At 49.7% G+C, this 24452-nt stretch overlaps 1 protein-coding gene across 6 annotated transcripts in view; it reads left to right on the forward strand.

The window, feature by feature from the left end:
- DEPTOR (DEP domain containing MTOR interacting protein) overlaps positions 1–24452 on the forward strand; it is a 163644-nt gene that overhangs the window by 92633 nt on the left and 46559 nt on the right. For 5 of the 6 annotated variants that reach the window (XM_061123876.1, XM_061123877.1, XM_061123872.1 and 2 more), the window contains exons 5-8: positions 8020–8205; positions 11949–12080; positions 18463–18533; positions 20816–20920. In XM_061123876.1, coding sequence (XP_060979859.1) covers positions 8020–8205; positions 11949–12080; positions 18463–18533; positions 20816–20920 — 494 coding nt within the window. Of the gene's footprint in view, positions 1–8019; positions 8206–11948; positions 12081–18462; positions 18534–20815; positions 20921–22424; positions 22452–24452 lie in introns of those variants that run through there. The other variant, XM_061123878.1, reaches the window with a different exon arrangement.

Consider the following 24452-nt stretch of genomic DNA (forward strand, 5'->3'; position numbering starts at 1 on the left):
GACCCTGAAGTCAGCCTTCAGGAGCCTGAACAGAAGAGCACTGCAGATGATCCTCAGGTACCATCTCAGACCTCTCACGGAAGCTGTCCTGTTTCTTCTTCACAGCAAAACTCTGCAGGCAATTTGAGGTTTAAATTTGGTAAGTTGCCCAAATCACTCAGCTCAGAAAGGTGGCAGAACTGGGAGCAAAACCGAGTTCTTCTGACTTGGGCCATCACTTTTCATCGTGTAAAACTGTTTTCTGAAAGTTATTCAGCACAGGAGAGTCTTCAGAAAAGTTCTGACTTAACTGTTTTGTTCTTAGACGAAGCGATGTCTCTTTGGGAAGACTTTGGTGTTGATGAGCTTGAAAGGGTGAGCAGATGAAGTGTCCTGGTCCAGCCAGCGTGCTGAGGGGAGACGGCTGGGCGGGTGCGGCCCTCCCCTGGCGCTCATTGGCTGAATACACGAGCGGTGTCGCGAGTGGCTGACGGACGCTATAATACGGCTGCTTGCACGCTTAGCTTTTGTAAGGATGATTATCTTTGTTATACCTAGGATTGCATTCACAAACAAAGCAAATGTATAAAACTGAGTGTTTGTGTCTTTAAACTTTTCATGAGAGGGAAAAATTAAAGAGCACTTTTAAAAGCCAAAGAATTCATTGAAAACACGGCAAGTGACACATGCGATTGTTACGTCCCTGTTCTGAGAGGAGGATTTTTACTCCGTCTGTGCTAACCACACAGCTGAAGGAGGAATGCATGGAGAACTTCGTTTCACAGCATGTGGTTGCTCCTGAGGCCCTGAAAACCAAATCAGTCCTTGAAAATGGAAGTGGGGCCTTGAATGCAGTGTTGCATAAAATTGAGTTCCCGTAAGTCAAATGACGATATAGCCTCAGCAAATGATGGTCACAGTGAAAACAACAACGGGCTGAGTCGCTTCAGTCACGTCCAGCTCTTCACCAGACTATGGACTGTGGCCTTGCGGGCTTCTCCGTCCATGGGATTCTCGAGGCAAGAACACTGGAATGGGCTGCCACGCCCTTCTTCAGGGGACCTTCCCGACCCAGGGATCAAACCAGCATCTCTTAGGTCTCCTGCATCGGCAGGCGGGTTCTTTACCACTAGTGGTTGTAAAATAACAAATGTACAATTCATTGAGTTCTTTCAATCTTGGCATTATGTTTAACATGGATAGTCCACTATCTTATACAGTCCCGGTTTGCCCTGATTTGGTCATGTTTAAACATGTAGATTATTGGAGTCACAATGTGATGACAAAGGGCTATTTAAACTTACTCCTTGTATCTTATCTTAGGGGATATGTTTACCATTTTAGATATAGGTGGTATAGAACTTGGGAGGTAGAGAATGGGAGTGAATTAATCCTTGGCTCAGTAGGTAAAGCCTGCAGATAACTTCAAATTTCCATTTCAATTAAAAATGTTTTTAAAGTATTTTTATCTGTCATGGAATTGGTTTAGGTTTAGAATGCTGTTCTGGATTTATTTATACCAAAGCCAGTGTTCCTGTCATTCACTGTGCAAAGACAGAACAGTAGGTGTTAATAAGGGTATATACAGTACTATGTGTTTTCAGGTTATAATTTAAGATACTGTTGCCAAAGTCACCTTGAGGATTTTAAAAATCACAGTAAACTCAGAAAAGGTTGCCAGAAAAAAATAAGTTATCTATAAAATTAGTATTATAGTATCACTGTGTTATAGTATTGTTGAATGTAGTGATAAATTTATATAAAAACTTGACTATCATGGGAGCCACTATTTATAGATACCAAATCAAAATGTAATTGACTTATCTTTTGGTGTAGGATGTATTTATAATCTCCTGAATACAAGAATGTATTATTTACTGAGAGCATGCAGCACCATCTCTGAATTAGATGTGTTTGCCTTCATGGCCAACATCATTCATTTACCTGAAGTGAATAGTTTTTTGTTGTTACTGTGTAGTTGCTAAATCATGTCTGACTCTTTGACTCTTTATGATCCCATGGACTGCAGCACACCAGGCTCCTCTGTCCTCCACTGTTTCCTGGAGTTTGCTCAAATTCACGTCCATTGAGTCGGTGATGCATCTAAACATCTCATCCTCTGCCACCCTCTTCTCAAATTGCCTTCAATCTTTCCCAGCATCAGGGTCTTTTCCAATGAAGCAGCTCTTTGCATCAGGTGGCCAAAGTACTGGAGCTTCAGCTTCAGCATCAGTCCTTCCAATGAATATTCAGGACTGATCTCCTTTAGGATGGACTGGTTTGATCTCCTTGCAGTCCAAGGGACTCATAAGAGTCTTCTCCAACACCACAGTTCAACCATCAATTCTTCTGCGCTCAGCTTTCTTTATAGTCCAACTCTCAGATCTGTACATGACTATAGGAAATTATTTGGCAACAAAAAGGAGTGAGGTTAAAAAAAAAAGGAGGGAAATGCGAGTACACGGCATTACATGGATAAACCTTGTAAATATTATGCCAAGTGGAAGAAGCGAGTCACAGTGGACCATAGCTTATGTGACTATAATCGTACGAAATGCTGAAGACAGGCAACGCTGTGGGGATGGCATGTTGATCAGTGCTTGCCTGTGAATGAGGGTTACGGGCAGATTGAAAGTGACAGCTCAGGAGCTGGGGTTTTTTGGGGGTGATGGGAATATTTTAAAATTGATTGTGATGCTGGGATGCACACCTCTGTGAGCACATTCTAGAGTTGAATAGATAAAGAACTGTGCACATTAAGTGGGCGAATTATCTTGTATGTAAATTACATTTCAGTGATGCTGTTACAGAACGCATGTAGAATCTCTAAAATAAAACCAGATTTTGACCTGTCTTGCTGAAATTAAAAAGGAGAAAAAAAAAAATCCTCTCAATTTTTTTTCTTTTTTTCAAAACTGCAGGAGTTTTGACTGCCTTTAATTATGAAGCAGTCGGAGAGAAATTTCTGTTAGAGTAGAAATAACAGTTTAGTTGAAAAGAACAGAGAGAAATACTGGATTAAAACCCCACGTTTCAACCTCAGGTAAGCAGAACAGGATGCCTGCCCCACATTTTAAACCTCAGGTAAGCAGAACAGGATGCCTGCCCCACATTTTAAACCTCAGGTAAGCAGAACAGGATGCCTGCCCCACATTTTAAACCTCAGGTAAGCAGAACAGGATGCCTGCCCACATTTTAAACCTCAGATAAGCGGAACAGGACGAGCGCATTCTGAAGCTGACCCCACGCGCGGGGAGCAGCGTCCAGCGGCCGTTTGGGCGTCAGCGCCCTGCAGCGCCTGGTCCTGGCGTGGGCTGCGCTGCCACGCCTGCTGGGTTTACGGCGTGAAGACCCTGTTCCTGGTCTCCCAGCCCACTGGAAAAGCGCGTTGTTGCTGTTTGTTTCTTAAAAACTGATTGTGCTTGTTCGTGACTTTTGTCTCTGCTGGGCCTTCGCTGCTGTGCCGGCTCCTCTCCGGCGGCCCTGCGTGGGCTTCTCGTGGCTCCTTCTCTTGCGGAGCGCGGGCGGGGGGCCTTGAGGGCCTCCGTGGCCGCAGGCCCTGTGGCCGTGGGGTGCGGGCTTAGTCGCGCTGAGGCGTGTGGGGTCTCCCTGGACCAGGGATGGAGCCCGTGTCTCCTGCACTGGCACTGAGACACTCGGGAAGCCCTGATTATTTCTTATATTCGCAGACGCACACTTCACCTACAAGAAAATGCACATGTCTTAAACGTGCAGTTTGATTTCACCTGGGAAGCCCCCTGATAATATATATATGTATATATATGTTCCTGATAATATATATGTGTGTGTATATATATTCATGTACAAATAAGATGCAGAACGCCCTCATTGCCCCAGAAAGCCTTCTCCTGCTCTTTCCCAGTCAGTCCCGCACCCCTCCCCCTTTCTAGTTTCTATCATTATATGTGAATTTTGTCTCTTCTTGAGCCTCATATAAATTGCACTCAGTATGTATGTATCTTGTGTCTGGCCTTTCTAACTCGGCCTAATGCTTTTGGTATTAATCCACGCTGTCTTCTGTGTCAGTAGCTCATTGCTCTTTATCACCGAGCAGTGTTTCATGGCACGAGTATAACAGGTCACCTGCCTGTTCTGCTGATGGAAACACTGTCCCCAGTCTTCAGCTCCTGGGACTAGGGCTGCAGTGAGCATTTGTCTTCATTTGTTGTGAGTAGAGTCTGGTAGTGGTGGGGATATGGGCTAGATGAGACGGTTAGAGAGCATCACTGACTCAGTGAACTCCGGGAGACAGTGAAGGACGGGGAAGCCTGGCGTGTTGCGGTCCAGGGGTCGCAAAGACTCAGACACAACTTAGTGACTGAACAACACAGGGGGTATATGCGTATAAATATTTAAGATCTTTCTGACTCTTCTCCAACTCAGTTTTACCATTTTCTATGCCCACTAGCAAATTGAGACCCCCAGTTCCTCCACATCCTCGGCAACACTCGAAGCTGTCACTGTTATCACAGGAGGCTCAGTCAGTTCAATTCAGGCGCTCAGTCGTGTCCGACTCTTTGTGACCCCATGAACCGAAGCACGCCAGGCCTCCCTGTCCATCACCAACTCCCGGAGCTTACTCAAACCCATGTCCATCGAGTCGGTGATGCCATCCAACCATCTCATCCTCTGTCATCCCCTTCTCCTGTCCCCAGTCCCTCCCAGCATCAGGGTCTTTTCCAATGAGTCAGTTCTTCCCATCCGTTGGTCAAAGTATTGGAGCTTCAGCATCAGTCCTTCCGATGAACACCCAGGACTGATTTCCTTTAGGATGGGCTGGTTGGATCTCCCTGCAGTCCAAGGGACTCTCAAGAGTCTCCTCCAACACCAGTTCAAAAGCATCAATTCTTCAGCTCAGATTTCTTGAGAGTCCAATTCTCACATCCATACATGACTATGGGAAAAACCATAATTTGACTAGACAGACCTTTGTCAGCAAAGTAATGTCTCTGCTTTTTAATATGCTGTCTGGGTTGGTCAGAGTTTTTCTTCCAAGGACTAAGTGTCTTTTAATTTCATGGCTGCAGTCACCATCTGCTGTGATTTGGGAACACAAAAAGTCTGTCACTGTTTCCATTGTTTCCCCATCTATTTGCCTTGAAGTGGTGGGACCAAATGCCATGATTTTAGTTTTCTGAATGTTGAGTTTTAAGCCAACATTTTCACTCTCCTCTTTCACTGTCATCAAGAGGTTTTTTAGTTCTTCTTCACTTTCTGTCATAAGGGTGGTATCATCTGCATATCTGAGGTTATTGATATTTCTCCCAGCAATCTTGATTCCAGCTTGTGCTTCCTCCAGCCCAGCGTTTCTCATGATGTACTCTGCATAGAAGTTAAATAAGCAGGGTGACAATATACAGCCTTGACATGCTCCTTTTCCTATTTGGAACCAGTCTATTGTTCCTTGTCCAGTTTTAACTGTAGCTTCCTGACCTGCATACAGGTTTCTCAACAGGCAGTCCAGGTGGTCTGGTATTCCTATCTCTTTAAGAATTTTCCACAGTTTGTGGAGAAGGAAATGGCAACGCACTCCAGTATTCTTGCCTGGAGAATCCCATGGACAGAGGAGCCTGGTGGGCTGCAGTCCATGGGGTCGCAAGAGTCAGACACGACTGAGCGACTGACACACACTTGTCGGTGGGGAAATGGCCTTTGAGCAGGAGTCTGGCCTCCTCCCCGGTTCCCGGTCTCTGAAGTGAAGCACACGTGCCTTTCCCACCAACCTGGCACCCCTGACACATGCTGGGGAGGTGAGCGGGGCTGAATGGTCACGGCCTTCCCCAGGAGTTGGCCGCCATCCACTGGGGCTGCTAAGCGCCGGCCTGGAGCCTGGGCTTTTCCATCCGAGCCGGCGCCTGAAACGGCACCAGAAACAATTCTGAAGCCCCCTCCCTTCCCGATGGTAATTCTCTGTTCTGCTTTCAACTTGCCTGATTCGCATATTTGAGATGAGGGTTTCTTTTTTTTTTAATGCTACTTTATTACATAATATTTTTGAAGATATACATATTTGATTTTATTTTGTTAACTTTTCATCTTGTATAAGAATAAAATAGAGTGTAGCTGGAAAAAAAAAAAAAAAGAATTTTCCACAGTTTGTTGTGATCCACACAGTCAAAGGCTTCCCTGGTGACTCAGCGGTTAAAGCGTCTGCCTGCAATGTGGGAGACCTGGGTTTGATCCCTGGGTTGGGAAGATACCCTGGAGAAGGAAATGGCAACCCACTCCAGTATTCTTGGGTAGAGAATCCCATGGATGGAGGAGCCTGGTGGGCTACAGTCCATGGGGTCACAAAGAGTTGGACATGACTGAGCGACTTCACTTTCACTTTACTTTCTTTCACACAGTCAAAGGCTTTGGCATGGTCAATAAAGCAGAAGTAGATGTTTTTCTGGAACTCTCTTGTTTTTTTGATGATCCAACGGAAGTTGGCAATTTGATCTCTGTTTCCTCTTCCTTTTCTAAATCCAGTTTGAATATCTAGAAGTTCACAGTTCATGTACTGTTGAAGCTTGGCTTAGAGAATTTTGAGCATTACTTTGCTAGCGTGTGAGATGAGTGCAGTTGTGCAGTAGTTTGAACATTCTTTGGCATTGCCTTTCTTTTGGATTAGAGTGAAAACTGACCTTTTCCAGTCCTGGGGACACTGCCGAGTTTTCCAAATTTGCTGGCATATTGAATGCAGCACTTTCACAGCATCATCTTTTAGGATTTGAAAAAGCTCAACTGGAATTCCATCACCTCCACTAGCTTTGTTCATAGTGACGCTTCCTAAGGCCCACTTGACTTTGCATTCCAGGATGTCTGGCTCTAGGTGAGTGATCACACCATTGTGGTTATCTGTGTCATGAAGATCTTTTTTGTACAGTTCTTCTGTGAATTTTTGCCATTTCTTCTTAATTATCTTCTGCTTCTGTTAGGTCCATACGATTTCTGTCCTTTATTGAGCCCATCTTTGCATGAAATGTTCTCTTGGTATCTCTAATTTTCTTGAAGAGATCTCTAGTCTTTGCCATTCTATTGTTTTCCTCTATTTCTTTGCGTTGATCACTAAGGAAGGCTTTCTTATCTCTCCTTGCTATTCTTTGGAACTCTGCATTCAAATGGGAATATCTTTCCTTTTCTCCTTTGCTTTTCATTTCTCTTCTTTTCTCAGCTATTTGTAAGGCCTCCTCAGACAACCATTTTGCTTTTTTGCATTTCTTTTTCTTGGGAATGGTCTTGACCCCTGTCTCCTGTACAATGTCACTAACGTCTGTTTATAGTTCTTCAGGCACTCTGTCTATCAGATCTAATCCCTTTAATCTATTTGTCACTTCCACTGTATAATCATAAGGGACTTGATTTAGGTCATACCTGAATGGTCTAGTGGTTTTCCCTACTTTCTTCAATTTAAGTCTGGATTTGGCAATAAGGAGTTCATGATCTGAGCCACAGTCAGCTCCTGGTCTTGTTTTTGCTGACCGTATAGAGCTTCTCCATCTCTGGCTGCAAAGAATATAAACAGATTTCGGTGTCGACCATCTGGTGATGCCCATGTGTAGAGTCTTCTCTGGTGTTGTGAGTCTAGTGAGTGTGAAATAGCATCTCATTGTGATTTTAATTTGCATTTCCATATTAACTAATGAGGGTGAGTTTCTGGTCATATGCTAATTGGATTTTTGGAGATAGAGTCTATTCAAGTGTTTTGGATTTTTGAGGAGTTGTTTGACACTTCAGCATGTTGCTGGGCAGTTTGCAGCATTCTTGGTTACTTCCCAGAGACTGTAATGGCCTTGGCACGTGGCTTTTGAAGCCTGATGTCGCCTGTTCTGCATCTCCACGATTCATGAACTCAGAGTATAAAATTGAAGTTGCATATGGCCCACAATAAATCCCTGAGGTATAAAGGGTATTGTAGCATTGGGTGTACCGTCTTTGTCAAGGCTTTTGCTCCTGTCTCTTGGCTGGAGTTTCCCGGCCACGGTGCCCAGCGTCTGCAGGACACAGACGGTCTCACCTGCCGTTTCTTCTCCCCAGTGTCCAACAAGCACCCGTTTGTGGACAGCAACCTTCTCTACCAGTTCAGAATGAACTTCCGGCGGAGGCGAAGGCTGATGGAGCTGCTCAGTGAGAAGTCCCCGTCCTCCCAGGAGACGCACGACAGCCCCTTCTGCCTGCGGAAGCAGAGCCACGACAACCGCAAGTCTGCCAGCTTCATGTCAGGTGTGTGCGGCCGCTCTGAAGGAGCAGGCGCGTGTCTGTTGGGGAATAGCAGGCGCAGCTCACCTCTGTGAATTCTGTCCTCAGGAAACGTCTTATTTATAACCAAAAAATTATATATTTATTTACTTTGCCTCCCAAAAGAAAACATACACACACACCACCAAATTGTTCCTGGGAAATCAACTTCCATGCTGTGAAGTCTGTTTTATAATTTTATGTATTTAAATTACAAAAGACCACTCAAGTTCTCACTCATACCTTATTTACTTTTCATTTACAAACAATTCTGGGTCTCTGGTGTTTCAGGCAGATTCTTTACTGCCTGAGAAACAATCCGTACATATCATTAATTATCCAATTTTCTAAGTCCAGCATTGAAAATCTGTATAAGGATGAATAAGACTTTTGAGGGCATATACAACTAAAAGGCAACTGATTATCAGTCTGTCACACAGAGCAAGTTAAAGCTACGGAAGGTGGACATCGGAGCTCAGAAAGCACAGTATCCTGGGGCATTATGTGCAAGGTCAGACAGTCTCCTGTTGACAGGTAACCTGGACGGAAATGATGACTGATGTTCACAGTGATAACCCCATTTAAACAAGCTGAACTGAACAGAATAACCTCATTCACTCAGAGAAGGCTAATGACGTGTCATTGTGTATTAGAGGATGGAGTGCTTACTGGGCCATCTTCCACTCCTCTGAAGACTTGACACTGACCCAGGAAGCTGGTTACCCTGAGGCTTGGAGCCTAAGGCCTCGGGCTTTACCTGAGACCCAGAACAAAAGGAAAACGTGTACTGGTTATACACAGGAGGCGACAGTGAGAACACAGAACTAGAAGTCCTGGGAGCCTTCTGCACCTGGCAGGGAGCCGAGCTTGCCTGCATAAATTTTCGCATTGAACCCACACTGTTACTCTGCGAGGAAAGACTTTTCTTATCCCCACTTTACAGGTGAAGAAATGCAGTCAGTGAGCGGTGGAGTGGGTTAGGCACGCTCCCACAGCTAGAAAGTGGTGGGCGGAGCTGGCTGTCCCAGGAATTCTGTCCTAACCCGGTGCTCCTGTCCAGCCTTCTGCATCCCAGGCTTCTCAGACACGGCTGGGATGGGGCAGAGAAGGAAGCAGGGGCCGCGCCAGAAGAGGAAGCGCTAGCTGAGGGTCAGCGCCTAAGCCTGTGCTTAGATGCCCTCCAGCTGTGTGCCCCTAAGGCGGCAGCCTCCTGCAAACGCAGAGGAACCGTCCACAGCCTCCCTGTTCTTCACTGAGTCCCAGAGACCTGAACAGGTGACTGTGATAAGGATACAGTAACCATGGTGACTGTGAGGACCAGCCTGGCTTTTGGCGTCCGGGGGCCAGGCCCTCGCCGAGGCTCTCCACGGCTCCTTTCCCCGCATCTGCACCGTGCCCTCCTCCCGCTGGTGAGAGCCAGCCAGCTCCGCGGAGGGAAAATCGAGGTCCGATCACTTAAGCCACTGCTTCACTACTGCACGCCTTCAAAGCCCGAAGTCATGCTCTGTGTTTTAATCTCCTTCTGGGTGATTAATGGTATAATCTTCAATCAGGAGGCACTTATTGTCACCGTTAGTTCATTAAGTGTCTTGCCAGCACTTAATTTACATCCTCTCAGGGATGCTTGGCAGGAGCTCCGTGGTTCTTAAAATAGTACTTCATGTAGCTGAGTGCTTTCCCCTGTATAACCACGCCTGCACCAATCCCCATGGGAGAGCATTATTCCCACTTTACAGTTGGGGAAACTGAGGCTTACAAAACCCAAGGGACTAGGCCCAGCTTGTGCTATTCATAAGTGGCGGAGCTGCCACTCAGACCCTTGCTTTTCCGATGACAAGACCAGAGGGCTTGATTCTGGCACGCGGAGTCTGCCCCACGACCCCGGCAGCTGCAGGCGCGCCTGTCCTCAAGAAACGAGCCCACCGCCATGCGTCACCGCGCGTGTCCTTGGGGACCCAGCCCACGGCTGTGACCTGCGCGTGTCCTTGGGGACCCAGCCCACTGCCGTGGGTGACCGCCCATGTCCTCGAGAACCAAGCTCACCGCCACGCGTGACTGCGCGTGACCGTGTGTGTCCTCGGGAACCCAGCCCATCACCGCGCATGTCCTAGAGAACTGAGCCCACTGCTGCGCGTGACTGCGCGTGTCCTCGGGGACCTGGCCTGTCACCGCACGTGACCTCGGGAATCCAGCCCATCACTGCCCATGTCCTAGAGAGCTGAGCCCACTGCTGCGCGTCACCGCGCGTGTCCCTGGAGACCCGGCCCACCACCGTGGGTGACCGTGCGTGACCTCAGGAGCCCAGCCCACCGCCGCGCGTGATCATGAGTGTCCTCGAGGCCCCAGCCCATCACCATGCGTGACCGCGCGTGTCCCTGGACACCCGGCCCACCCCTCGAGTGACTGTGCGTGTCCCAGGGACCCAGCCCAGCCCTCGGGTGACCGCGCGTGTCCCGGGGCCCGCCCCACTGCCGTGCGTGACCGCGCGTGTCCCGGGGACCCAGCCCACCCCTCGAGTGACCGCACGTGTCCTGGGGCCCGGCCCACCCCTTGGGTGACTGCACGTGTCCCAGGGACCCAGCCCACCCCTCGAGTGACCGCGGGTGTCCCGGGGCCCGGCCCACCCCTCGGGTGACCGCGCGTGTCCCGGGGCCCGCCCCACTGCCGTGCGTGACCGCGCGTGTCCCGGGGACCCAGCCCACCCCTCGAGTGACTGCACGTGTCCCGGGGCCCGGCCCACCCCTCGGGTGACTGCACGTGTCCCGGGGACCCAGCCCACCCCTCGGGTGACCGCGCGTGTCCCGGGGCCCGCCCCACTGCCGTGCGTGACCGCGCGTGTCCCGGGGACCCAGCCCACCCCTCGAGTGACCGCGCGTGTCCCGGGGCCCGGCCCACCCCTCGGGTGACCGCGCGTGTCCCGGGGCCCGGCCCACCCCTCGAGTGACTGCGCGTGTCCCGGGGCCCCGCCCACCCCTCGAGTGACCGCGCGTGTCCCGGGGCCCGGCCCACCCCTCGAGTGACCGCGCGTGTCCCGGGGCCCGGCCCACCCCTCGGGTGACCACGCGTGTCCCGGGGCCCGGCCCACCCCTCGAGTGACCGCGTGTGTCCCAGGGACGCAGCCCACCCCTCGAGTGACCGCGCGTGTCCCAGGGACGCAGCCCACCCCTAGGGTGACCGCGCGTGTCCCGGGGACGCAGCCCACCCCTCGGGTGACCGCGCGTGTCCCGGGGCCCGGCCCACCCCTCGAGTGACCGCGCGTGTCCCAGGGACGCAGCCCACCCCTCGAGTGACCGCGCGTGTCCCAGGGACGCAGCCCACCCCTCGGGTGACCACGCGTGTCCCGGGGCCCAGCCCACCCCTCGAGTGACCGTGCGTGTCCCGGGGCCCGGCCCACCCCTCAGGTGACCGCGCGTGTCCCGGGGACGCGGCCCACCCCTCGGGTGACCGCGCCTGTCCCGGGGCCCGCCCCACTGCCGTGCGTGACCGCGCGTGTCCCGGGGACCCAGCCCACCCCTCGAGTGACCGCGCGTGTCCCGGGGTCCGGCCCACCCCTCGGGTGACCGCATGTGTCCGGGGACCCAGCCCACCCCTCGGGTGACCGCATGTGTCCGGGGGCCCGGCCCACCCCTCGGGTGACCGCGCGTGTCCCGGGGCCCGGCCCACCCCTCGGGTGACCGCGCGTGTCCCGGGCCCGGCCCACGGCCGTGACCGCGTGTCCTCGCCCGCAGTCAGCCCCAGCAAGGAGATGAAGATCGCGTCGGCCGCGCGGAGGAGCAGCATGAGCAGCGGCAGCAGCGGCTACTTCAGCAGCAGCCCCACGCTCTCCAGCAGCCCGCCGGTGCTCTGCAACCCCAAGTCTGGTGAGTGGCGGCGCGGCCTGTCTGCCCGAGGCTCTGGGGACGCGGGCGCGCGGTTAGGCGGATTCCCGCATTAAGCGGAGGGGGACGAACGGGGGGATCTCCGTGCGCGGTGCGGTTTGGGGGCGCCTCCTCTTGGATGGGGGCTTCCCGGCGGCGCTAGTGGTACAGAACCCCCAGCCAGTGCAGGAGAGGTAAGGGATAGGAGCTCGCTCCCTGGGTGGGGAAGACCCCGCCCCGATGAGGTTGCCTGGAGAATCCTCGGGCAGAGGGGCCCGGCGGCTGCCGTCCGGGGGTCTCAGACTTGGACACGATGGGCAGGCAGGCAGGCAGGCGCGCCTGGGGGAAGGAAGGGAGGACGCCGGTTTGCAGACGGAGACCTGGGCTGCAGTGCGCACCCCGTGAAGGCTGCGGCTGACCCCCAGGTGGAGCTCTGGAGTGGGGGGGGGGGGGCGTGGGGGCGTGGCTTGGAGAGGGGTCCCCTCTTGGGCGAGGTGGCCAGGCTGTTAGGCCCTCACGCTGACCGGCTGTTGGATGCTGGCCGCCCCTCGGAGCGGGGCACGGCCTGGGGAGGTCGGCTCTTTGCAGACAGGGTTCCCAGGACAGCTGCGAATCCCGGCCGTCTGAGGGTGTCTGCGCCAGCAGCCCCAGCTCCGGGAGCGGCCGCGGGCTTCCGCTGCCCGGATCTCACTGATGCTTGGATCTGTCAGGTCTCTGCACCCGCAAAGGAGAAGCGCAGAGCTCTGCAACCCAGCTACCCCTGCAGACGACTCTCCGTGCCTTGCGGTTTCAAACTCTACTCTTCAACCTCCATAGACTTTATGTTCCAGGAGAAAAAAACAACAACCCAGCAACCTAGGCACACAGATTGGTAATGAACTTGCACTCAGATGGAATCACTTCCTCAGCCCACAGGCGCCTGGACCCAGGGATACCACCGCCTTCTCTCTGCTCCTGACCCCCTCCCTCCCAGGCGTGGACTGTGGTCCGCTGGGGTCAGCGGGGCCTTGAGGACACCTCCCACCCCGCTTGTGTAGTGCCCGGCCCCCCGCATTCAGAGTCACCTTCAGGGAGCAGGCTTTTCTTTGCGCTGAGTCCTCACCAGCAGATGAAGATGCGATGCTGAGAGGCCACGGCCCCCCTTCAGTGAGCAGAGCCTCTCTGAGAAAAAAGTGAAAAGCTTCCATTAGAATAAGGACAAATAGATGTTGTTCAAAGGCCTTAAGAGAAAACAGTCGTCTAATGCTGTGCTTTAGGCAAGTGAGTATTTTTCTTAATTTAACTTTTTTTTTCTGCCTTCTGTAGTGGAGGTCTAGCTCTCAGGATAAAGTTTTAACCTGCAGGGAAATGGAGGAACTTGCTTCCACACCTGCTGGGAAATCTTTGCGCACCCATATATGACCAAGTTTTCCAGTTACTAGAGCACTGCTTATAAGGCAGTATGAGAAGAACCTTGAAGTTGGAAATATCGTGTTTGAAGTCCTAATGGAAACCAAGCACCTCCAAGTTAAAAGAGTTCAACTTCAGGAAAGTGTCAGCTGTGCTAAAGCCGTTGCTCGGTTTCTGATTGCTTGGGGGAGTAAAGGTTGCATTGTTTCCTCTTTCTCCTTACTCCCTTGGCCCAAAGGGGGGATTTCACTGACGTGCAGGCAGAAATGGAAGGTTGGGTCTCTAAGGACCAGAACTGTCAGGACTTCATTGTGGTTGGTAAATCCTACCTCTGCGTTCTGACAAGCTCCTCTTTCATCTCTTTAGTGGACTCCCAAGATGGAAGGAGCTCACCTGCGATTTTTTTTTCCCTCAAGTAGGTAAGCAGGCTTCATGGTAAGGCATTTAAAGTTAATCATTAGTTATCCATCAGCATGTATTTTTAATACTATATGTAAATGCCCTAATCCAGATTAAGTGCTATAAAAAGTAATATAATCAGTATCATTGTGATGAGTAAATAAGTTCTCAAGGGTATGAGAAGAGAAAGCTAGAAATGACTCCCTAGGTTTCAAAGTTTCTGCACACTTTAACATAGGAAAGAGCGACAGTGTAGTAAATGGTCAGCATTGTTGCCAAGCATTACAATATAGTGTGATTCAAAGTCACGATGAGATGCCACCTGACCCCTGTCAGAGTGGCTGACATTAAAAAGAAGTCACGTGACATGTTGGTGAGCGTGTAGGGGAAAGGGGGCCGTCATGCACGACTGGTGGGAATGTAGACAGGTACGGCCACTGTGGGGAGCAGTGTGGTGATCCCTGAAAGAAGCAGAAGCACCTTGTGACCCCGCAGTCTCACTTCTGAGTGTTTTCTGTAGGAGAGGAGAACCCTCATTTGAGATTTCATTTGCACCCCCATGTTTACAATAGCCAAGACATGGAAGCAACCTCAATGCCCATCAAGGGATGCATGGATAAAGGAAATGTGATAGATCACACAGACACACGCATACACAGTGGAATGTTATTCAGCGATGAAAGTGAAGGAAACTCTGCTCTTTGCAACAAAATGGGTGAACCTTGCAGTCAATATTCTAAGTGAAATGTCAGACAAAGAGTGACAGACACCACCTGATCTCACATGTATGTGGAACGTAACAGAAACTTCATACGTTCAGAGAGCAAGCTGGTGATGGCCAGAGGGGCCTGGTCGGGGGGCCGGAATGTCAAGTGGGCAAAATGGGCGGAGGCGGTCAAAGGGCACACGTTTCCAGTTTCTAAGCATGTCCTGGGGAATGCGGTGTACCGCGTGGTGACTGCAGTTAGTAACACTGCTCTGTATGTTTGAACGTTGCTAGGAGGACAGACCTTTTTTTTAGTATTTTTGTCTATTTGCGTGCACTGGGTCTCAGTCAGCATGAGGGACCCTTAGCGACAGCAGGTGGGATCTGGCTGCTGACCAGGGGTTGAACCTGGACCCCCTGCTTTGGGCGCTGAGGGTCCCAGCCACTGAACCACCAGGGAAGTCCCCAGGGTAGATCTGAAAAGCTCTCATTTCAAGAAGAAAAAGCTTGTAGCTACATGAGGAGATGACCTTAACTGGATTAGGTGATCATTTCGTAATACATACATCATTATGTTGTAACCTGAAATGAATCTAGTGTGTCGATTATATCTCAATAAAAGTAGACGGTGTAATGATAAATGGTGGCTGTTGTCAGATATCACAGTGCAGTGTGATTCCGACATCCACCCCCATAAACCCCAGAAGGGATCCGAGGGCTGAGAGTGTGGCGGGGTTGACTGACGGGGAGTAAAAAGGCTTCAGTCCTCAACCACGGGCCCCTTCCCCCACCTCCTGACCCTCTGCTGAGAGCTGCTGTTCTTGATCTCACCCTTCTCGCTCTGTAGGGGAGACCGTAAACCCATGTCCTCCTTTATGAGCTTTCTGAAAGCAGAAGCGCACATCCCAGTGACCGGTCAGGTTAGCAGGAAGCTCCCCGTCGCCCTCGGCTGAGAAAGTGCGGGGCGGGGCCCTGCCCGACGGCCTGGCTCTTGCCGCCTCTGTCCTCTGCTGCCCGTTGACCCGGGACTGGCAAGGCCCCATTCGACGGCCTGGCTCTCGTCGCCTCTCTCCTCCGCTGCCTGTTGACCTGGGACTGGCCTCCGGCCCCCGAAGGCCCCCGCAGAGGGGATGGAGGCTGCGCTTCACCGTGTTGAGCTCCCGGCCCCGCCACTCCAGTTTCTAGGCGCTCAAGCTCATGGTGTCTCTAACTGAGATCAGACGGCCTCCACCCCCTAGGCCACAGGCTGCCCTGGGCCGCCAGGGCAGTCTCTGTTCCAATTCTGCATGAGCACCGCGTGGACGGGGTTCATCTTTGCTGGGTTTTTAGGCTGCAAGTCAGGAAGGGACCGCAGTCTTTGCTGTCTGCTGGAGCCCAGCAGTGATCTGATGGTTCGGGTGTCTTGGGGGCCGCACGCAGCCATACTGGGGCTTCTGCGCCCTGTCTTCTGAGGGTGGGCAGTGGCATCAACGCTTGAGTTTAAATCTTGGTTCCATTTGACTCTAAGGCCTTGGACACAAGCTCCTTAACTTTTCTCAGCTTCTGTTTCCTCCCTAGCAGAATAGGGACAAGGATGAAATGACCCATTAGTTCTTGTGATGGTGAAACAGAGTATCAAGTGCTGAGCAGAGTAGCCAGCACGTGTTAGGGATGCAGAAAAGTTCCCGGGTGTTAGGGTTCAGGGCCAAAGGCAGTGTACGTGCACAATCTGGGACGTTAACGAATTCCACGGAGCTCTCTGGTGAACAGGATGTGTACAGTAGGATGGGGGGGGGGGGGGGCGGTTGTTGTATGGCATTAGCTCTGGAAACATGGTTTGCAGTCTGCCAAGGCCAGAATTCCTCTTAATTTTGACAGTTTGAATGCCTTGCTGTTGTTGTTTAGTCACTAAGTTGTGTCCGACTCGTTTGTGACCCCATGGACTATAACCCACCAGGCTCTTCCGACCTTGGGATTCTCCAGGCAAGAATACTGGAGTGGGGTTGCCATTTCCTTCTCCAGGAGATCTTCCAGACCCAGGGATTGAACCCGAGTCTCCTGCATTGCAGGAAGATTCTGCCCCCCTAGGAAGCATTGAATGCCTCAGTTCAGTTCAGTTCAGTTCAGTAGCTCAGTCGTGTCCAACTCTGCGACCCCATGAACCGCAGCACACCAGGCCTCCCTGTCCATCACCAACTCCCAGAGTTTACTCAAACTCATGTCCATTGAGTTGGTGATGCCATCCAACCGTCTCATCCTCTGTTGTCCCCTTCTCCTCTGTTTCCCTTCTCCAGCCGATCTTCCCAACCCAGGGACTGAACCCAGGTTTCCCACATTGCAGGCAGATTCCTTACCAGCTGAGCCACAAGGGAAGCCCGCTGAATGCCTATCCGGGCTTGAGAGAAAGAAATTCAAGAAGTCCCTTGGCACTCTTGCTTCCCCTCCCGCTGCCCCATCTCTGCTTTCTGTAAGTTAGGTTTAGGGTTGTTTGCACTCATCTCACATGCTAGTAAAGTAATGCTCAAAATTCTCCAAGCCAGGCTTCAGCAATACGTGAACCAAGAACTTCCAGATGTTCAAGCTGGTTTTAGAAAAGGCAGAGGAACCAGAGATCAAATTGCCAATATCCGCTGGATCATTGAAAAAGCAAGAGAGTTCCAGAAAAACATCTGTTTCTGCTTTATTGACTATGCCAAAGCCTTCAACTGTGTGGATCACAATAAACTGTGGAAAATTCTGAAAGAGATGGGAATACCAGACCATCTGACCTGCCTCTTGAGAAATCTGTATGCAGGTCAGGAAGCAACAGTTAGAACTGGACATGGAACAACAGACTGTTTCCAAATAGGAAAAGAGTACGTCAAAGCTGTATATTGTCACCCTGCTTATTTAACTTATATGCAGAGCACATCATGAGAAACGCTGGGCTGGATGAAGCACAAGCTGGAATCAAGATTGCAGGGAGAAACATCAATAACCTCAGATATGCAGATGACACCACCCTTATGGCAGAGAGTGAAGAGGAACTAAAAAGCCTGTTGATGAAAGTGAAAGAGGAGAGTGAAACAATTGGCTTAAAGCTCAACATTCAGAAAACTAAGATCATGGCATCTGGTCCCATCACCTCATGGGAAATAGATGGGGAGACAGTGGAAACAGTGTCAGACTTTAGTTTTTGGGGATCCAAAATCACTGCAGATGGTGACTGCAGCCATGAAATTAAAAGACGCTTACTCCTTGGAAGGAAAGTTATGACCAACCTAGACAGCATATTAAAAAGCAGAGACATTACTTTGCCAACAGAGGTCCATCTGGTCAAGGCTATGGTTTTTCCAGTGGTCATGTATGGATGTGAGAGTTGGACTGTGAGGAAAGCTGAGCACTGAAAAATTGATGCTTTTGAACTGTGGTGTTGGAGAAGACTCTTGATAGGCTCTTGGACTGCAAGGAGATCCAACCAGTCCATCCAAAAGGAGATTAGTCCTGGGTGTTCATTGGAAGGACTGATGCTGAAGCTGAAACTCCAGTACTTTGGCCACCTCATGCGAAGAGTTGACTCATTGGAAAAGACCCTGATGCTGGGAGGGATTGGGGGCAGGAGGAGAAGGGGACGACAGAGGATGAGATGGCTGGATGGCATCACCAACTTGATGGGCATGAGTTTGAGTAAACTCCAGGAGTTGGTGATGGACAGGGAGGCCTGGCGTGCTGCAATTCATGGGGTCCCAGAGTCGGACACAACTGAGCGACTGAACTGAACTGATGTTTGCTAATTGTTGTTAACTGGGAGGCAGGGATCTTTGCCACTCTGGGTCACTGATGTCACAGATTGAGGCATTCAGGAAGTTTGTGCTGAAAGGCTGAACAGAGGGCTGAGAGGGCTTGTGCCTTGACCCTGTGTCTGTCTTACAGTGTTGAAGAGGCCCGTCACTTCTGAGGAACTCTTGACTCCCGGGGCCCCGTATGCGAGGAAGACGTTCACGGTAGGCTCATCCTTTGGTTTTTCTCCTAGACTGCTTGTCTGATTGGAGCACGTCAGTGTGGCAGCTTGTCCATGTCGAGTTTAGGGATGGACTTGGAAAGGCTCTCCCAGTTCCCCTTTGGTTTTGAGCATCATTATGACAGTGTGACTTTCTTGACCCTTTGGCAATAAAATTCATTAGGACTTGACACAATTTATTATTATTAATCCAGCATTTCAAATTCCTTTTGATGTTTCCCTAAAAAAAATTCATTATGTAACTATTCTTATATAATGACAGATTTAAAGGCAGGTGGTAGAACAAATAATGCCAACAATCCCTTTCTGCATTATAGTTAATTATAAAAATTATGTGGTTGGTTAGTTGCTAAGTCATGTCCAAGTTGACCAAAGAGTCTTTTGTGACCCCGTGGACTGTAGCCCACCAGGCTCCTCTGTCCATGGGATTCTCCAGGCAAGAATACTGGAGTGGGTAGTCTTTCCTTCTCCAGGGGATCTTCTGGACCCAGGGATCCAACCCATATCTCCTGCACTGCAGGCAGATTCTTTACCACTGAGCCACCGAAGAAGCCCTATTTAAGGCATGAGGGAGTCTTTAGAGAAGGAAGTTTGTTCTGTGATGACCAGTGGAGCTTTTGACAATATTTTAGTGCCTTGAATTACAGAAGGAGCTCATTTGGATGTCCTATGTACCTGTGAGCACCTCCTGACCACCTGCCCTGTCCTGGAGGGTCTTCAGCCTTCCTCCTCCTTCTGAGGCCCCCTGGTTTTCTTCAAACAGAACCCAAGTGCTCTGTTTCGCGTGTTTGTTTGTTTTTTTTTTTTTTAGGAATTTTGAAATGTGAACCATTTTTAAAGTCTTTATTGAATTTGTTCCAGTATTGCTTCTGTTGTATGTTTTGCTTGTTTGGCCATGAGTCATGTGGGGTCTTAGCTCCCCAACCAGGGATCAAGCCCACAGCCCCGCATTGGAAGGTGGGGTCTTAGCCTCTGGACCCCCATGGATTGACCCCACACCCCTGCACTGGAAGGTGGCGTCTTAGCCGCTGGACCCCCAGGGACGCCCCCAAGCTCCCTGCTTGACCTCACCTCCTCCACTTCCATCCACCTGCCTCTGTCTCTTGTCTCCTCACATCTACATCAACGGCTTCTTTGAAACACTTCTCCTCACCCTTTCTTTAGTCTTCTAATGTTTGTTTTAATACCTCAAGGTGGGAGAAAAGCTTTCCACTCGCATCAGTGCTGCAAACATTTGTCAAGGACTAGAGCACCTTCTGAGCACCAAGGAATTCAAGCCGGTTGGGTCCATTCATAGCCAGTCAATATGAAAAAAGTGCCGGTAACACGTCCATGTCAGAGGAGAAGGTAAACCGTACGTTTGGAAGTGACATCACGTATGAAGAACTAAGAGTGCCAAACCCTAAAGCCAGCAAAGTACCTGATAAAGAGCGTCTCAGCTCTGCCCTGGTGGTCCAGTGGCTGAGAACCCACCTTCCAATGCTGGGGATACGGGTTTGATCCCTGGTCTGGGAAGATGCCACATGCCATGCGGCAACTAAGCCCGTGCACCACAGTTACTGAATCCCGAGCACCCTGGGGCCCATGCTCCACAAAGTAGGAAGCCGGCGAAATGAGAAGCCCGCGCTCTGCCCTGCACGCAGTGGCTGGCACAGCCCAAAGTGCATAAGTCAAAAAAGAACTTCTCAGGCAAGCAAAAACAGAGTTTATGAGTACTGAACCTGCCCTGAAAGTCTTCAGGAATGGTCACAAACATGTCATTTGCTTCTCTGCTTTTCCTCCGTCTCTTGCATTCAAGAAACAGTGGAGTATATTTTTTAGGTATATTTCTCTTTGGTTTTAAGTATCAATGCCAGCATTGCTAGTAATTGATTGTGAACGGCTGTCGTCTGTATTTCAGCTGGGGTATGTGCTGGAGACGCGTCTGGGAGCTGCCCAGCACATGTAACTGCCAATTCTAATCACAGTTCTGTCGGGAAAAAGCACTCTCCAATTTCAAACAACTTTTGGACCAGAGTTAGCTTGAGAATTAAGAACTTTGTGTCCTTTTTCACTGTCTTTTCTTGGTACACTAAATTGTGTTTCAAGAAAGCCAAGACTCTTGATGTTTCTCCTCCTCAGTAATTGAAATGATTACTTCAGAGTTCAGTGAGGTAGCAAGATCATGAGGAAAGTATCCTTTGGATGCAGGAGAAGAGAAACTGGACCCGGAGGGAAATTTCAACCCGCCTTCTGCGGGTTGCTGACTGTGGTTTTCCTCCCTAGATCGTCGGGGACGCGGTCGGCTGGGGCTTCGTGGTGCGCGGGAGCAAACCGTGCCACATCCAGGCCGTGGACCCCAGCGGCCCGGCGGCGGCGGCGGGGATGAAGGTACGATGCGCCGAGCCTCCGCGCGCGTCCCCCTGCCTCGCCCTGCGCGCTTGCCCCCTTCTGTCCTCCCCCTCTGCCCTTTCTGCCTGCGGCCGGGTTGAAGCCAAGAGCTTGGAAGTGAGGTCGAAAGGAAGAGGGCGAGTCTTCCTGTCCCTCGGACTCCACCTCCTTGTTTTCTAAATCTCCCACGGGTTTTTGTTTGTTGTTTACATTTCTCTCCTTAACCAATACTTAATTTGAAAAAAGAAAGTTTCCTTTTGCATAAGTCTTTTTTTTTTTTTTGAGTTACAGAAGCATTTTTATTTTATTTTTATTTTTTAAATTTAATTGGAGGCTAATTACTTTACAATATTGTAGTGGGTTTTGCCATACATTGACACGAATCAGCCATGGGTGTACATGTGTTCCCCATCCCGATCCCCCCTCCCACCTCCCTCCCCACCCCACCCCTCAGGGTCATTCCAGTGCACCAGCCCCAAGCACCCTGTCTCATGCATCAAACCTGGACTGGTGATCTATTTCACATATAATAATATACATGTTTCAATGCTATTCTCTCACATCATCCCACCCTTGCCTTCTCCCACAGAGTACAAAAGACTGTTCTATACATCTGTGTCTCTTTTGCTGTCTCACATATAGGGTCATTGTTACCATCTTTCTAAATTCCATATATATGCGTTAGTATACTGTATTGGTGTTTTTCTTTCTGACTTACTTCACTCTATATAAGAGGCTTCAGTTTCATCCACCTCATTAGAACTGATTCAGATGTATTCTTTTTAATGGCTGAGTAATATTCCATTGTGTATATGTACCACAGCTTCCTTATCCATTCGTCTGCTGATGGGCATCTAGGTTTCTTCCATGTCCTGGCTATTATAAACAGTGCTGCGATGAACATTGGGGTGCACGTGTCTCTTTCAGATCTGGTTTCCTTGGTGTGTATGCCCAGCAGCGGGATTGCTGGGTCATATGGCAGTTCTGTTTCCAGTTTTTTAAGGAGTCTCCACACTGTTCTCCATAGCGGCTGTACTAGTTTGCATTCCCACCAACAGTGTAAGAAGGTTCCCTTTTCTCCACACCCTCTCCAGCATTTCTTGTTTGTAGACTTTTGGATAGCAGCCATTCTGACCAGTGTGTAATGGTACCTCATTGAGGTTTTGATTTGCATTTCTCTGATAATGAGTGATGTTGAGCATCTTTTCATGTGTTTGTTAGACATCTGTATGTCTTCTTTGAAGAAATGTCTGTTTAGATCTTGGCCCATTTTTTGATTGGGTCGTTTATTTTTCTGGAGTTGAGCTGCAGGAGCTGCTTGCATCTTTTTGCTCAAGTCTTACCTGAGAACACTGGCTCTGTTCTACACAGAGTACGTACTTGGGGTGTTTATGCCGCCAGTAGAGCGTGTTAAGACCATAAGGAACAGCAAATAGTGAGAAAAAGAGAACAGGATTCATGGAGTTTGGAAGAAAAGTCACAGCGTTTTTTTTTTTTTTACCAGCTCTTTGAATGAGTTTCATAACATCTCATTGCCTGTTTCCTCCTCTCTGAAATGATCATCGTATTTCATTCTGCTATTTTATGGATTACGTATGTTGGAACACTTGAAAAAGTGCAAAGACCTACACACACATCAGACAATTGAGTGAACTGTGTAAGATTTTTGAAAATAATTTTTTCCTATTTTTTTGTATTCAAGTAATGAGTATAGAGTTAAGAAAATTTGGAAAATATACACAAGCAGGAAAAAAAATTATAATTGCTTATCATCTTTACTAAGTGAGAGATATGTACATTTTTAAGCAGTGCTTTGGAAGTATAATTGACATAAAGTATATAGCTGTTAACATCTTTGTTTATATTCTTCCAGATTTCTTGTATGTATATGTACATATATATACATTGTTTTTATTTATAAAGAAATATGGTATAAGAGGATATTGAGGTCATTGGTTTTCTGCTTCAAGACACCTTTATCTCTCAGTTTTGTCCTGCCTCACAGAGGATGTTATCTCTTGCTTATCTGGGATCATGGGCAGATGCAGAAGATGTGGAAGCCACAGGTTGTGGCTTTCTGTCTTCAAGACTCATCCACGCCCATCAGTCCCTCTTCTAGAGCAGGAGACCAGTGGAGCTGCAGGCGTGGTTTGGGTCTGCCCTGCCCTGGTTCCCAGCGCTCACCCCCTGGCAGCGATTCACCTTCTGGACGAGAGTGGGCCGCCTGGACCACACCGGTGAGCCAGAGCAGGGACTGCGGCCGGTCTGGGCGACTGACGCCGGGTTCGGGACTGACTGCCCCCTGGTTTGAGCATCTGCTTCATACAGGGGTCTCTCTGGTGACTCAGAAGGTAAAGAATCTGCCTGCAGTGCAGGAGACCTGGGTTCGATTGCTGGGATGGGAAGCTCCCCTGGAGAAGGGCATGGCAACCCACTCCAGTGTTCTTGCCTGGGAAATCCCATGGACGGGGGAGCCTGCTGGGTTATAGTCCATGGGGTCCCAAAGAGTGGGACACAACTGAGTGACTGAGCAGAAGCAGTTTCCTGTCACAGGCTCGTGCTCTGGGCACGTTCCATGAGCCTTGTTGGCCGAGTCCGTCTGTACACAGTGGGCACGGTATCAAGGAACCCAGAGCAGGAAAGTTGGCAGAGAGCATCTGTCTCTGTGCTGAGGCTGAACTTTTTCATTTTCTAATGGGACTCTTGGCTGTGGGAAGTTTCATATTTTGTTTCCACAGTAAAGTACCTCTGTATAAATTATTTTTGGCAGAGTGCTTCACTTCTGAGCGCACACTCACTTGCGTGGAGCTTTGACTCAAAGTACATTTCCTTTGGGGAAAGCGATGGATTTACATTGCAGCTAAAGACCTTGGTTTGCTTAGCTAGGTGTATTTCATTGATTTTAGTTCATCGTTATCAATTAATATGCATAACTGTTTTAGATGTTGTCGGTTGATAATTAGCTGCTTGATATATCTACACTGATTGATGGGTAACCTGGGATATTTTTGTCAGTTTCAGAAGCAAACACTCTAGGTTTATATTCTTAGTTTCTCAGGGGAGGTGTACAATGGTTTTTGTGTGTTGTAGGGCAGTACAGAATTCAGCAGAGCTACATTTCCGAACTTACATTATACAGCTCTCTAGTCCAGCAAAGTGAAGAGCTGACTCATTTGAAAAGACCCTGATTCTGGGAAAGACTGAAAGCAGGAGGAGAAGGGGACGACAGAGGACGAGATGGTTGTATGGCACCACTGACTCAATGGACATGAGTTTGGGTAAACTGTGGGAGTTGGTGATGGACAGGGAGGCATGGCGTGCTGCGGTTCATGGGGTCACAAAGAGTTGGACATGACTGAGCAACTGAGCTGAACTCAACTGAGTCCAGCAAAATATCCTGTCCTGAGGTTCTGTGATCAAAACAGTTTTCAACTGCTGCACACTTTATTCCTGTCTCGGAAATTTACAGGAAAGCACATTAGCATACTAAAAATGCTGGGAAATTGAGCCAAAGAAAAAAAGTCTGTTTAAA

This window comes from Dama dama, chromosome 21 (genome assembly GCF_033118175.1).
Source record: "Dama dama isolate Ldn47 chromosome 21, ASM3311817v1, whole genome shotgun sequence".
Lineage (NCBI taxonomy): Eukaryota > Metazoa > Chordata > Mammalia > Artiodactyla > Cervidae > Dama > Dama dama.